The sequence below is a fragment of the Apis laboriosa genome, unplaced genomic scaffold, assembly GCF_014066325.1.
Source record: "Apis laboriosa isolate Shangri-la unplaced genomic scaffold, ASM1406632v1 scaffold19_cov150, whole genome shotgun sequence".
NCBI classification, from domain to species: Eukaryota; Metazoa; Arthropoda; class Insecta; order Hymenoptera; family Apidae; genus Apis; species Apis laboriosa.
Window position 1 is genome coordinate 1448628 of NW_025222278.1, and position 14421 is coordinate 1463048.

The 14421-nt window shown below is 37.4% G+C and overlaps 1 protein-coding gene across 1 annotated transcript in view; it reads right to left on the reverse strand.

Annotated features, from left to right (window-relative positions):
- Positions 1-70: 70 nt before the first annotated feature.
- LOC122712143 overlaps positions 71-14421 on the reverse strand; it is a 168981-nt gene continuing 154630 nt past the window's right edge. Inside the window, exon 6 of the mRNA XM_043931545.1 lies at positions 71-4934. Within this exon, the coding sequence (XP_043787480.1) occupies positions 4647-4934 (288 nt within the window). The 3' untranslated portion in view covers positions 71-4646. The remainder of the gene's footprint in view (positions 4935-14421) is intronic.

Here is a 14421-nt window from a genome sequence, read left to right on the forward strand (position 1 = left end):
ACTTTCGTCAATCACGATTCTTTTCGTAATCCGCAAGGGTCTGTAACAAAAATAAGGCCACCAGTGAAAATATTTTTCAACAATGTTTATTTTAACAGAAACAATGTACTGTTCTTGTTCTCTTTTCACCATTAATTTCTACTATACATAATAAGACAGTTAATCAGTAGAATAATACACGACAGATTCGCGATGGGGGGAAATAAAAAAAGGGGATGTCGAAAGGATTTTTTTTTTCTTCCTCTTCTTCTTCTTCTTTTTCATTCGAGGATGAAGGAATAAACTAAGGACGCAGGCGTAAATCACAGAAGAAAACGAAGGATGGAGAAATGGGTGGAGAATAAAAATCATCGAAAGATTATCACAAGATTGCCTTATTGCCCGTTTCTTTATCCCTCTTTTTCTCCAAAATTGTCGTCCCTTTCTGTACAATTATTCTCATATTTCTTTTTCTTTTTCTTTTTTCTTCGTTTTAAATAATTTCCACGTCACGCCAGTACGAATTTTTCCTTTCATTTCTCTATTCTCCTCTGTTTTCTTTCTTTTTTTTTTTTTGTTTTTTATTTCCTTCCTTAATACAAATGCACGCATACTCTTCCCGTGTTCGCACACCTGACAATTAAATGATCTCGTGCTATGCACGCGGTAATGATGTGCGTAAACCTTTTGCTACGAAACTAAATAAAATACTACGGGTCCTTTTGTAAAAGCACGATATAAATAAATGCTTAAGCATTATGTACAGTGATTCTCGGTTTAAGTAAAAGCCGCTAGCTCGGTTAATGTCCGCTCGTACTGTCCAGAATTTTTCTTTTCTTTTCATATATCTATACGTACGTTAATTTTCTGTACGTTAAAATGTTATTAAATTTTCTGCGAGTTCTATGGAAAATTTTTAAAAGATTTTATACACCAATTATATACACACAAAATGAAGATGATTGAAATCATGAAAAGTTGAAGTTTGAAAAATTTATTCAAAAATCATTTGAGTGAATTGAATTCGATTATGAAATATCGAAATATCGAAAAATCGAAATAAATTTGTTAAAATTGTTTTCCATAAGCAAGAGTACAAGCAAAAGTACAAAACTGGAAGCACGAGCAGATGTGCGCGCGAGACCGCGCTTGTAAGTGTATGTATGTGTGTTTGTGTATGTATGTGTGTATGTGTATACATAATATTTATAAACGTATATAGTCTGCAGTAAATTCAGGCTAATGTAAATCTAAAAATACTGCTCGTCTTACGAACTTATCAACTCTCCACTTAATAACAACTGTCGCACGCCCAAGTGCTTTATCTCCTCTTTTATAAAGACTAAATTGTTATTACATGAACATACAATAAGGCAACGGTTTTAATGCTAAATAAATAAACGTTAAACGTTGAAAATAAGGGAGGAAGAAAAATTAATTTACAGTTTTCCTTTTTTCTCTAATTTCTACGATCTGGATCCGTCGATCACGTTAAATCTACATCGTGTATCGCCTTCTTTCCAATTCGTCTCTTAATGTTTGTTTATACATGTGTGTGTATGTGTGTGTGTTTGCGTACGCATGCATACGCTTGTGTGTTTGTGTATGTGTATGTGTACATTACATTTACACTACGGTATGCGAATGTATCCGCGCGTGATGATCTTCTTCTTCGCGTGTGATCTGCACGTAGAACGTTAGCAAAAATATAATTTAGTTATACTTTATCATTATAATTCATTCATATAAAAACTTCGTTAAAATATATAAAAGAAACAACGATTTGAGCAAATACGTATATCATCCTATCCATACAGTTAAAAAGTACCGCGTTGAAAAAACGTTCATTTTCATCATTATTGCACATTAATTGTTTTTTTTTTTTTTTCCTTTCTTTTCATTTTCCTCTTTCGCTGATATGATGTTGTCTCGTTTCGTTTTTCTTTCTCTCTCTCTCTCTCTCTCTCTCTCTCTCTCTCTTGCTTTCTCTCTTCAATTCACTCGATCCTTACACGCAATCGTTTCTCGTTCACTCATCTTTTACATACTCTCAAATAACAATTGCTCGCAGTTTATTTAATTACAAACAGTTATTTACTGTTTCCTCGTGTTATTTATCATCGTTTTCATTGTTTCCACTTCTTCATTCGATAATGAAGAATTGAGAATTCGTTACTCGACACTTTTCTGTTTTCTGTCGTTGTTAGTGTTCCAGTGAAATTATTCGAATTCATTTTGAACGAATGATCGATTGTTTAAAATGAACCTGATATTCTTAAATTTATTTTATCTTAGAAGTGTTTAAATTTGTTTAAAAAATTTAAAAATAATTTTCATTGCATTGTTATTATATAGTTAATTATTATTAGTTTCAAAGCAAATGTATTTTTTATCATCGTAATTCAAGTTAAAATGAAAAGTGCCGTGGAGTAATAATTATTGCTGCTATATTTGAGTAGCATAAATAAATTCATTTGCTTTATAATTTAAATTTTTCGAATTTATCATGTGAAAGAATTCGAATAATTACTTTGTTGGTACAATCCAGATAGCACCGGATATCTGATATCCATTTTAAATTTAATGATAACATGAATTTAAAGATGCCTTGAGGTAATTAAAATTGTATTATAATTACTTTGATTCGTTACATTAGTACGATACTTTTTTTTTAATAAGAAAAAACTGAATGAATACGTATGTAGAAATACGTAAATTAGGATCGGTGGCGCACTCTAGCGGATATAATTATTACACGAATAAAGAAATAAAGTAATCATATGCACATTCTTTTTCAAATTCTTGGTATGGAACTACAGATAAAATCTGTGGAATAACTGTTCTAAATATTCTGTTTTGCAATACGAAACAATTTTAAAACACGTTCAAACTGTTAATAGATTATTTTACCACACATCTTTAAGACAATAAGACATCTCTGTGCTATCTGTAAATGAACTTCTCTCTACGAAATCTCTGTTCTCAGGTAACAAGGGGCAGCATTGCTTGAAATCGCAAATTCTGCACGTTAAAAGAATCACCTCGTTCTCGTTATCTCATCCATCTAAGAAAGGCTATCCTTTTGGAAGACTTTTTCGATCGATAGAGGCACTCGTTTTTTTTTTTATCAATATATATATATATATATAAATATATATAAGAAAAAAAAAATCTCCATTATAATAATTAATTCATCGCTTAGAACTTCGATTCGCGCGGTAATTATTCTAAAACGTTAATTTCCTTCGCCAAGGAAGACATTCCCGAAGAATTCAAGGCCGTTAATATCGCGTGAAACCGATGTAGTACCTTGACACGCTAATTGCTTACGAAGGATCGAACACGTAGCTTCCGGTTGCTGATTTTCTTTCTTTCTTCTTCTTCTTCTTTTTTTCCTTTCCTCTTTTATCGAAGGATGTGTAATTTGAATAAGCACGTAAACGAGGCGTTCTAATCGCTAATTGCCATCCCAATTAATTTGATTATCACGCAGCGTCAGCTTCTTTGTGCTCATCGCGTGTCTATTCCTAATTTATAAACGCGAGAACGTTAACACTTGTTAGTCACCCTCCACTTCCTTCTAGGCGAGGAGAACTCGTGAAAGCCCGGCCAGCTGGTACAAGTCTCTTAACGACTTGTAAAAAAAAATAACGAACTAGAAAGTATCAAGTGTCGAGAATTGTACCTCTGGGAGGGGGGGGGGGAGGAGAAAGGGGGTTCTCTTTTCTTAAATAAATTTTATGATCTGGCTGATTCCACATTCGTCTCCGAATTTCAGGCACTGAGTATCGTTCCGAGCCTCTCGTTTCTTCCCTTCGACGAAAGACAATAATAATAATAAAATTATCGATCGAACGATGATGAAACATCGCGTTTCAAGTTCGATCCGAAATTGAATTTTCGAGTCGAACTTTCGAACGATACCAGGTGGACAAGAAGTTCGTACGTTGATTTACGGAATGAGATGAAGAAAATGCTCAATCGTGTGATAAATTCGTATCGAGTCGATAGAATGGCTAATAAAAAGAAAAATTATCGTTATTTCAAATCGATTCGAATTACAGAGAAATAAATTACACAGAATATAAATAAACGAAGCAATAAGAAACAAAGAAAAGATACCACGACTTCTTATCCACAACTCCAAGTTCAACCATCGAAATCCTTCGTAATTCATCCTAGACGCAATGCCCCCTCCCCCAATCATCCCCCTTCTCAAAGAACCGCCTATTCCCACCCCCCTATTATTTCACACGAATCGATCCAGCCGTATAACACAAGTTAAGTACGTAAGTACAACGAAGGTAAAAATTCTGCCTCGAGGACAAAAGTAAGTCATTTATCTCCAGGTACTCTTAATTAATCGTATCAATACACGAAACTCTTGATCGTCGTCGAACGTCGTCCCCCCACCCCATCCCCCCCCTCCCCCCGATGAACGAACACTCGATGGACAACACACAGGCGGAGCCTCCACAGCGTCACGTGTGCACACGCAAAGCGATGCTGTCGCGTGATCCGCGTCACTGCTTGATGGGCTTCTTGAACACCACTTCCGGCTTGCGTATCGGGCGTGACACGCGCCGTTCTATCCTTAGGGCCCTGTTCGGGTCCTGGGAGGGCGCCACAGTGCCCTCCGGGCCCAGAGGAGTCTCCGCCATTGTTTGTCAGTTCCCCGTGCTGCTTGGCCGCCTTCCAGGCAACTGTTGCTGCTGCGGTTGCTGCTGGTGTTGCTGTTGCGACGCGGCGGCGGCAGCCGCGGCCGCGTTCAGGGCCGGCAGGGGCGTCTGGTGGCAGTGCGCGCAGTGCAAGCAGACCGTGCACGCGCCCAATTTCCGGGCGAGGAGGGCGCGAAGCTTCAGGGCTGGGCCCAGCTTCATTCCCATTGGGCCGGTCAGGTGGTCCTCCGAGAGAAGGGGCAACGCTGCTCCATCGATCCGGTGCTCGCGGAAATTCTGGAAAAGAGGGGTGGAACGGATTCGTTAGTTTTTTGGCGATCTTGATTTCTTCACGCGGGGGAAGAAAATTTAACGTGGACGATGTTTGTCGAAGGTTTAAATGGACGTGTGAGGTGTAGAATGGAGAGGTATAGAAATGTTTATCATGGAATTTTAGTATTTTTTTTTTTTTTTTTAATTAAGAGATTGCAAGAGATGTTTTTTGTTGGTCGGAAGAAAATCAATGTATTTTAGAAACTGTAGTCTTTACTCGATCAAAATTATTAGTTTTAATGATCTTTTCACAACGAGATTTCAATATATTTTTATAAAACTTCATTTTAGCGTGAAGAAATTCTTCGAATGCAGCTTCTCGAATATCGAATGTATTATTTTTTAAAAATGTAAATGGAAACAACAAGTGATAATAAGATTGGTGAAATATCTGGTGATGAGTTAAGATTTCATATTTTGATTTATCTAATTTTTGTAGAGTGATTTCCGATGGTATGCGGTCGTTGTCGTGCAGAATTATTTCTTAATTAATTTCTTGGCAGTAGGATGTTGCTGTTACGGTATCTCCTTGTTTCAGAAAAGAACAATAAATTCCCTTTACAAATCATCATATAATCACCATAACTTTTTCGATCATAATGATGATTTAGAATTTTATTTAGGATTTTTCATTGGCATCATTGTCCAGATCATTGTACGATTATCGTATAGTATCCATTTCTCATCACAGATTATAATTCTATTCAAGAATGGACTATTGTTTCGAGCTTTATGCAATAAGCACACTTCTAAACTTTTGATTCTCTGTCAGTTGGTGCAATATCTTCCTCCTATTTTTTCCACTTTATCCATTGCATCCAAATGTCATTTAGAGATACATGTAATTCTGCGGATTTTTGTAGCTTTCAATTTATCTTTGTTTAATATAAATTTTCAGACCTTATATTTTTAAAACCATACAATCTTCTCTGAAAACTAACCTAATATGTTTCGATTGCACTGCTTAATCTAGCTTAAACTCATACAAAAATATTCTAAATTCCTTCACTTCTCAAAAAAAAAAAAAAAAAAACAGTTAAACTTACATACAAAAAAGAACTTATTACACAAATGAAATAAATAAAAGAACAATATCAAAATATACTGAGCAAACTATAAGTTAAGTAACATTATCTTACGAGTCTCGATTGATCGATCATTTGTCCTAAAACAATTGGCAATTTCATGTGTACAATACAACCTAAATATAATTACCTAATGTTAAGAAGTTATCTGATACGTGAAAGTTAAATGCGAATCTAAGTTTAAACAAGACGTCCAATAATATCCAAAAAAAAAAAAGATGAAACACCCGACCAATTAAAGCGATTCATCCCACTCTTCCTGCTCATTCACAAAGCGTTAACAATGACACCCACGCGAATCACCCACCGCTTGTCTCTGAATCACGCGAGCCCACGCGTATATTCCTGAATCGCGTGACGTGACCCCCGACCCGGCTCGAAGGTCGCCCGTTCCTCGCGGGATCTCTAGGCGTCCTCACCGGCGTGGAACGCCGCGGCGCTCCCTCATTAAATCTCCGTTCCGCAAAAAGTCGCTACGAGTCGAGCTACCCGCTACCCGAGGATAGAATCGTGGCGAGGAGGCGGAACGGGAGGAAGGAGGCGGAAGAAGAAGAGGAGGAGCAGGAGGAGCAGGAGGAGGAGGAGGAGGAGGAGGAACGAAAAAAAGAAGAAGAGAAAAAAGGACGGACGTTTCATTCACGGAGGCCGCCGCACGATCCCCGTAATTGCCGCTGCAACCGGCGCGCGATTTACCCCCGCTTGCGCGCGGCCACTCACTCACACTACGCCGTACTACGATTCGTTGCCGTGCGCGCGCGCGCGCTTTCTTGCAGAGAAATACGTTGATCGCTCGATTATGAATGAAATATTCAACGTTCTAACGCGATCTCCGCACGCGAACCACGGGCAGACCGGTCTTCGTCCTCGTGCATCCTCTTTGAATCGTTCTCTCTGGTCTTCTCAAACGAGATCTGGGATCATCGGGTGTAAATCGAGGTTTTGATACGAGGTATGTTTGAAGTTTAGCATTTTGTATGACTTTCTTTCTTCTTTTTTTTTTTTTTTTTTTTTTTTTATTTTGATATTTTGGTTTTGATTCTCGTCTTCTGATTTTTCTGAGCGGAGTTGGAATGGGTTGCTTTGGAATGTGTGAAATGCGAATGATGGTTTTGGTAAAGGTGTTTGATGGAGGTAGATGGAGGGCGAAGAGTAATGATGGTTTCAGGTGGTTTCGTAATGGTAAGGTTTCAGATGTTGGGTATGCGAAATTATCGTGCAGATATATGTATTGCGATATAAATGGACTCTGGACGTATTTCAGATTAATTTTTTCTTTCCTCCATGTTGTTCGTCGTGTTCATCGTCGTGTAGATATTAGAAACGTTTGGTACCATATGATACCTATGAATTCAGATAAAAATAATTTTAATCTATTTAATACCCTTAATGAAACAATGTTCAAGAATAAAGCAATTGGAATTATTATATTGTACATTACAAAAGACATAGCATAATCTTACGATCTTCATCAGATTATGTCATTGTTCTTCTTTACCGACGATATACCTTATTCACAAAAAAATACCAGAAAATTTCTGCTAACATATCTTCTGCTTTAATTCCAACTTTCAAAAGATATTAACCATCGCATAATTTCCTACAATTCTAGCCTCCAGCATCCCGGCCCGCGTTCTTAACACAGTCACAACAAGGCGAGCAAACGGATCTCGAAACTTATCCCTCTTCAGCCGGCTTGCTGACTAATTACAAGAAGAGGACAAGAAGGAGGATCAACGAACTTGCACAAATTATCCCGTGCCGCGATTCTCGCTTTACACGCCGTTTACTCGCGTGAACCTCGCGGCACTGCTAATTATCCCGTTTCTCCCTTGCAGCTGACACCAGTGGTCGCGCGAGAAACGGCCACGAGGAACACAGAGCCATCTATCACGCGCCGACACGGCCGACATTGTTTCGAATTTCCGATAGCGACGCTAACGGTACACGAACGCGATCAAGCGTAAGAATGGAAGCTACTTTCATCTACCGCTCTTTTCACGTTAAACGTTAATTAACCGAGTAGTTAGCTGGAAGAAGATGAAAAACACGGGTCATGACATCGTTGTTGAACGCGAGTGAGAAGATCTTTTCACGCTTCTTTACGTACGATGGCTTTTTGCACCCAAGGGGTCAGAAATAAAGAAAAGAAAAAAGAGAGACTTTGAGAAAGACCTTTTTTTTAAAGGTTTATGAATTTTACGGGATACATATAATTTAAAATCGAAGATTTGATTTGAATTTATAAAGTTTAAAAATTGGTAAAAGTTTAACAAGAAAGAATAATTTCGTGGACGATTGCATTTACTACAACATTCGTTGGAATAGAGGATTTATGATAATTGCTGTAATTCATTAGCATACTGAAGCTAGGAGAGGTTGGAAATTCTTTTTTTAAAGACAGCATAACACATATTTCCGCACATTAATTGCTAATGTTTTTTTCTATCTTTTGAATTCAATGATAAATAAAAAATGGCAGAAGAGAAAATTGAATTAATAAGGAAGTTACTTTTCAATCTTCCTAACTTTTTCTCGTGAAATAATAAAATCTAATACAATCTTCATCATCCCTCGAGGTACATTCATAAAAATACTACATTACCAACAGAAATTAGCTAACGAAAACTGCATCTGCATTACCAACCGCGACTCACGTGAATTAAACTCTGAAATTATTTTGTTATTAAATCTTATATACGCACATATATATCAGACTCACGTGAGACAAAATTATAACGCGTATCCTCTATGTGAACCGTATTCCTTCCAAAATGGATGCCTGCGTTGTGTTTTTGCCATGCGTTTAAAGATCGTAGAGAAATCGTCGAGCTGTATCGAGATTGTTGCTACAAGAAAAAGGCGTATTTTTATTATATAAATTGCCATACGGAATAGAACGTTGCTACGGAAGGGTAGGCTTCTGCTCGAGATCTCTTAGCTGATTATTATGAATTACCACTCTGAAATCAGAGTATCAATTATGCCTGTGAGCCGTGGCGCCCCCAAGTAGCACGAAATTATAGTGCACGATGTCTCCTCGTTGATCGAACCGGGCTTTTTGCGGTATGCAACGCTTGCGTGGAAATCGTCGAGGTGTGCGCGCCAAGGAGTACGTTCCATTTCATTAAAATGTATTTAGGATAAAATGTTGCACCCGGAACAAGGGTACATTTCTTTGATCCGTTGATGAGCACGAATTAAAACCAATGTTTTTTGCACGCCTTGCCATCAAAGGATTACATGATTGAGGTTAGGTTTCGTTACACTGCAAATATCTCGTCATAGAAATTCCTTAATGTAAAAGAGACTTTTCTTTCACGGATTTAGAGAAAAATTTTCGAGAACTAATGTTAATTTTAGAATAAGGAACATTTTTTTTTTTTCTTTTAACAAATAAATCTTAACTTCGTTGAGAAACAAATTCTAAATTCGATGAAGAAATTTCGTCGAAGGAAGACGATTTCTTCGCGTTAATAATCTAAGAGAGAAGAAAGAGACGGGAGGAAATGACTCATAAAAAGGTTTCGAGGACAAGTTGACAGGAGGTCCTTCCCAGGGGCACACGTTCAGAGATGGCGGGATCCACGGGGATCTCATCTCGGCGCATACATCTCATTGTCTTCGAGGAGGGATACAAGGCAGAAGTTTCGTAATCTCACAAAACCTCGAGCCAACAGCGGTGTGGTGCAGCTGCAGTTGCAGAGAATATATCATCCTCGTGTTGCACCGCGGGCGACCGCGGCCCTCCAAAGGCCCAGCCACGAAGACAACCTATATTTTCTCCACCCAGTTCCAAACTCTTAAGGGCAAACGCGATCCCAGACTGGGTCCAGCATCAATTATACCTTCCACAAACACGCTCTTATCTCTCGCGCTTGCCAGACAGCGCGAAATTCGAGCGTGCAAGCTCCGAAGGGCGTGTTTAATGATTTTTCTACGTTATTGTACCACGGAAAAGATATTTAGATCCGAGTTTTACAGGCGACAATGAATAAAGCTCTATCGATAAAGAATTTTCAAGAAAAAGTAAGTCGATAGTGTATCGTTGGAATATGTATTAAAATTAAAAGAAATATAACCTGTAATGATAAAAGTTTCTAAAATTAAAAGTATATAAAATGGCTGAGATTCTTCTGACGCCTTTCTTAAATAAAAACGTTAAATTTTTCAACCGTGTATTTTATCACAGCTCACAGTTCATCATCAACCTCACGTTTCGAATGCGTTTGAAATTTTTGTTCGCCTCAGAATCACTCTTTCTGAAAAAAATAAATTCCTCCCAGGCGAACAACTAAATAAACCGCACCGTTCCATGTTGAACGCGATTCGAACAACGATCGATCGCGAGCTATCGAAGCGGACACGGGAATTCTTTCCAGCCTGTGGATCCGCAGAAAGTGTTGGTCGAGCGTGGAAAGGATCGGAGGTTCCTCGAAAAATAACGGCTCGTTCGTTTCTTGCCAAGTTCGAATTCCTGACCCCGAAGGATCTCGAAGCCGCGGTTATAACCTCGGAAGAGCACCGACTCGGAACAACGTCACGTTAGCCGGTCGCGATGGGACCCCGTGGAATCTTTCCTCTCGGTCGATCGGTTTCTCTATAGGGAAAAACAGCCGGTGGAAGTAGCCGAGTCCGTTGCAAAATCGAGCCGAGGCCAGGAACGAATTTATGGAATGTAGCTAGAGCGTTGCTTCGTCGCGTTTTATACCTTCGTTCTTCCGTTCGTCTCGAGCTCTGATCTTTCTTGGATTTCCTTTAACCTAAATTAAGGTTAAACGCGTAAAAAGAGTGGTGCACCTTTACTACGTGTTTTTACTTATTTTATTTATTCAATTTGCAGTAACGTGTAAAAATGTTTTTAATTGGCATTGGATCACTAATTTTTCAATTAATCGATCTAGTTTCTTTTTTTTGATCGAACTTGAAGCAAATTAATTATACAACATTGAAGATACAAAAGGTTTTGAGGTTATGTCAATATTGTAGAAATTTGCACATGAAAAGAATGTAATATAAATAGAACATTAAATTAAATAAAATACTTTAGACAACATTATTTCGTTTTAATTTATCTGGTAGAATAATTTGTTACAATGTTATAAACAATTTTCAATAAGAATTACGAGCCAGTTTTTAATATATCATTTTTTTTAAACAAAATTTAACACTTCGACATCGATAATGTTTATTTACGACGCGAAAAATACTTCCTTTAATTATTCGATGGTTCTAAATCATCCTCCATCAGGTGTATAGTGTTCTTCGAGGTAGGTCCGTAATAAAAGTCACGACTATGACATCATGAAATCTCGTCACTACAGCTGTTGCGTAACGACAATGACGAGTTAATGAGAAGAACACTTTACGATATATGAAAAATTCCACGCTGGTTAACTGTTGACAAGTGACAAGATAGCCATGGCGAGTATAATTGAGAAAGAGGAACAAAGATTTAATATCTCCTATAATTAAATATAATTTTCAAAGGATCACGGATTAATATTTTATCAATTCATCAAGGAGTATTGAAAATTTCTTCTTTTTTTCCTTATTATACACTTTTCAAACAAAAAGATACTACGTTTAAAATTTTCTCTATCCATATATATCTCTTTAAATTATACACACCGTATATACGTATATAATTTTAGAAGCTGATTATTATAATAATTTTAAATATTCTTCATTATTTTATAAATTATTTTACAAATATAGACATGAAACCTGATATATATCATATATCACGTACGTATCCAAGATAAAAATAAAATAATAACTATAATTTCCACATAACCTAATACAGTTGTCAATCCCCTAGCGGACAATCAACGAACTAATCTGCACACTTGGAAGGAAATTCTCGTGACATTTGTAACCGAGGACAGGAACAGGTGTTCGACACAAGGAACAAAATATAAAGAACAGACACAAATCTGGGACATATGAGGCGAAAAACGTTGCATACGCTGTTATAACTTTTGTTTACGCTATTGCATCCAGCTGGTGCATTTGCTTCGAGCTGTTATGCGCCTTATACGGCGTTGCAGTATGCAAAACACGACGTGAAATGAACTAGGATGAACGGATGCTCGGAATTTACGTTTATGACTCTCTGTCAAGTTATATCATTACTGTATATACAGCTGATTCACTTTGTAAAAACGAATAACGTTTGTACGTATTTTAATTCTTCTTTAACTTATTCTCCAACTTTTTAACAGATATTTCCGTTATCTCGTACGCGTGGAATTCCTTGTTTTCGTTAGAGTTTTACTGAAAAAATTGAATCAGAATTAGATCTGACATTGAATTTTTGAACTAATTTTTATTTCTAATTTCGCATATTTCTCGAAAATATATCGATGTATCGAGAAAAATGAATAATCTTAAGTAAGGTAATAAAAACGATCGGTATTGGATTCTTTCAAAATACTCAAAATAACAAAAATATTTCGTATTTCAAAGTTGATCGCGATACGAGATAAAATAGTTTTGGTGTAAAATATTTAGCCGACAATTTGTTAACGTTATCTTTGCGCATAGTTCGACGTTACGTTTTAGCCTTGTGTCGAAGATTCCATGCGTGCGGAGAAATCGTAAATTCGTGCGGAATTCCTTTATGTAACGATTCTCAGATGCTAAGTTCGACCGACGGAATTTGTGTCGAACAGGTATCTGAAATTCCGGTCACCTTCCACCTTTCGTTAATCGCGACCTTTATCTTGCTAGTCACTCGCGATAGAGGGAGTACCGCGCTCCCTGACCCTTGTTAATATTCAACGTCTCTATGAAAAACTCTTCGTTTTCCATAGATTCCCTTCCTCTTCTATATCTATAAAAATAAAACGGAAAAATAGAATACGCGCAGAAGCCATACATTCAAAAAATACATAAAATAACAATTAAACAATTGCAAAATTCCAATTCTCAAACGAATAAGTAATATATATTCCCTTGCAACTAATTTTATCAATCAATTCCTAATTATATCAATCATACTCGAATATTTTAACAATCTTTCCTCCAAAATCTCAATCTCATCATAGTTGCCTAAAAATTCTCTCGATCGCCCGAATAATTTTTCAAACATTTATCTTCCGAGAACAAAATTTCAACCTCGTCACGATCTACAAATACTCTCAAACATCGAATTATTAATATATTATCAATGACAGAGAACGGATTCCCTGGATCGAATCACGCAAGAAATTCCTACGGTAAACTTGCGATCGGTGGCTACGCCACTGTGCACCAGCGAGCAAGAACCGGTGACCTGCCACGCCCTGTCGAGGTCGTCGCGCGCCTCTCTCGCCGACGACCGGCGTACCGACGTCGACCGCGGCGCACCGACGACCGCTGCCCACCAGCCTAACCAGATCAACATCGCCCCACTGCTTCCCGCTACGCTCTGTCTCCCGTTGTGCTTCCGTCTCTCCTCCTTTCCCCTCTCTTTCCCCTCTTCCCCTCTTTTGCTCTTGCCTACCCTTTCTCTCCAACGTGTTTTCATCTCTCTCGAATCTCTTTCCCCTTTCTTTTCCATATTTTTAGCGGTTGCATTTTCAGTTTCTTATTTATATTTATATTTGTGCGTCTATGTCTAGTTTAATTGGTACGATGGCCGCTGGTGCGACACTAGCGCCACGTGACTATTAACTACTAGTAGTTAATACGTTTGTATATTCGTTTATTAGTTATATTTTTTTTTTTTTTTTGAAATTTTTGAAATGTATTTTTCACGATCCAAAGTATGGTAATATTTTTCAATCAGGATGAGTTATTAAAATTAAGTTTCATTAAGTCAATTAGTTTCCATCAGTTAAATATTTTATTTATACTTGTGATTTTTCGTCTTGTAATTCCTATAAATATATTCGTAATTCTTGATTATTAATCACAAGTTAACAAATTTAATTTCCTTTTAAGACACGTTAGAATTCTATCGATAAATTAATCTCCATTTCCAATCTCGACCGTGCAATCAAGGGGTTAATTAACCAAGAAATTTTCTTTCTCAAACATATCTCCTTTATCTTTACTTTTTTTTTTTTTTTTTTTACTATTTACCACAGTTTACGGCTTCCTCCCAAGTGACTCGTTCCTTTTCTACTTTCTCCTCTCGCGATAGAATTCATTTTCTTCCTCTTATATTTCTTGGGCCGAAGTGTCACACACCGTTCCATCTCTTATTTCTATTTCCTCTTTCTTCGACGATTTCAATTCAAATAATATTTCCCCATCGTTTTGGACCGCGCCCAATGTTTACAACGAGATTCTCCAACTTTTTTCCCATCCTCGGGCGAAGGAATCATAGTACGAGTTTCTCGAGTACGCTTCTCTTCCTCGCGGAATTGCGGTTACCGAGAAAA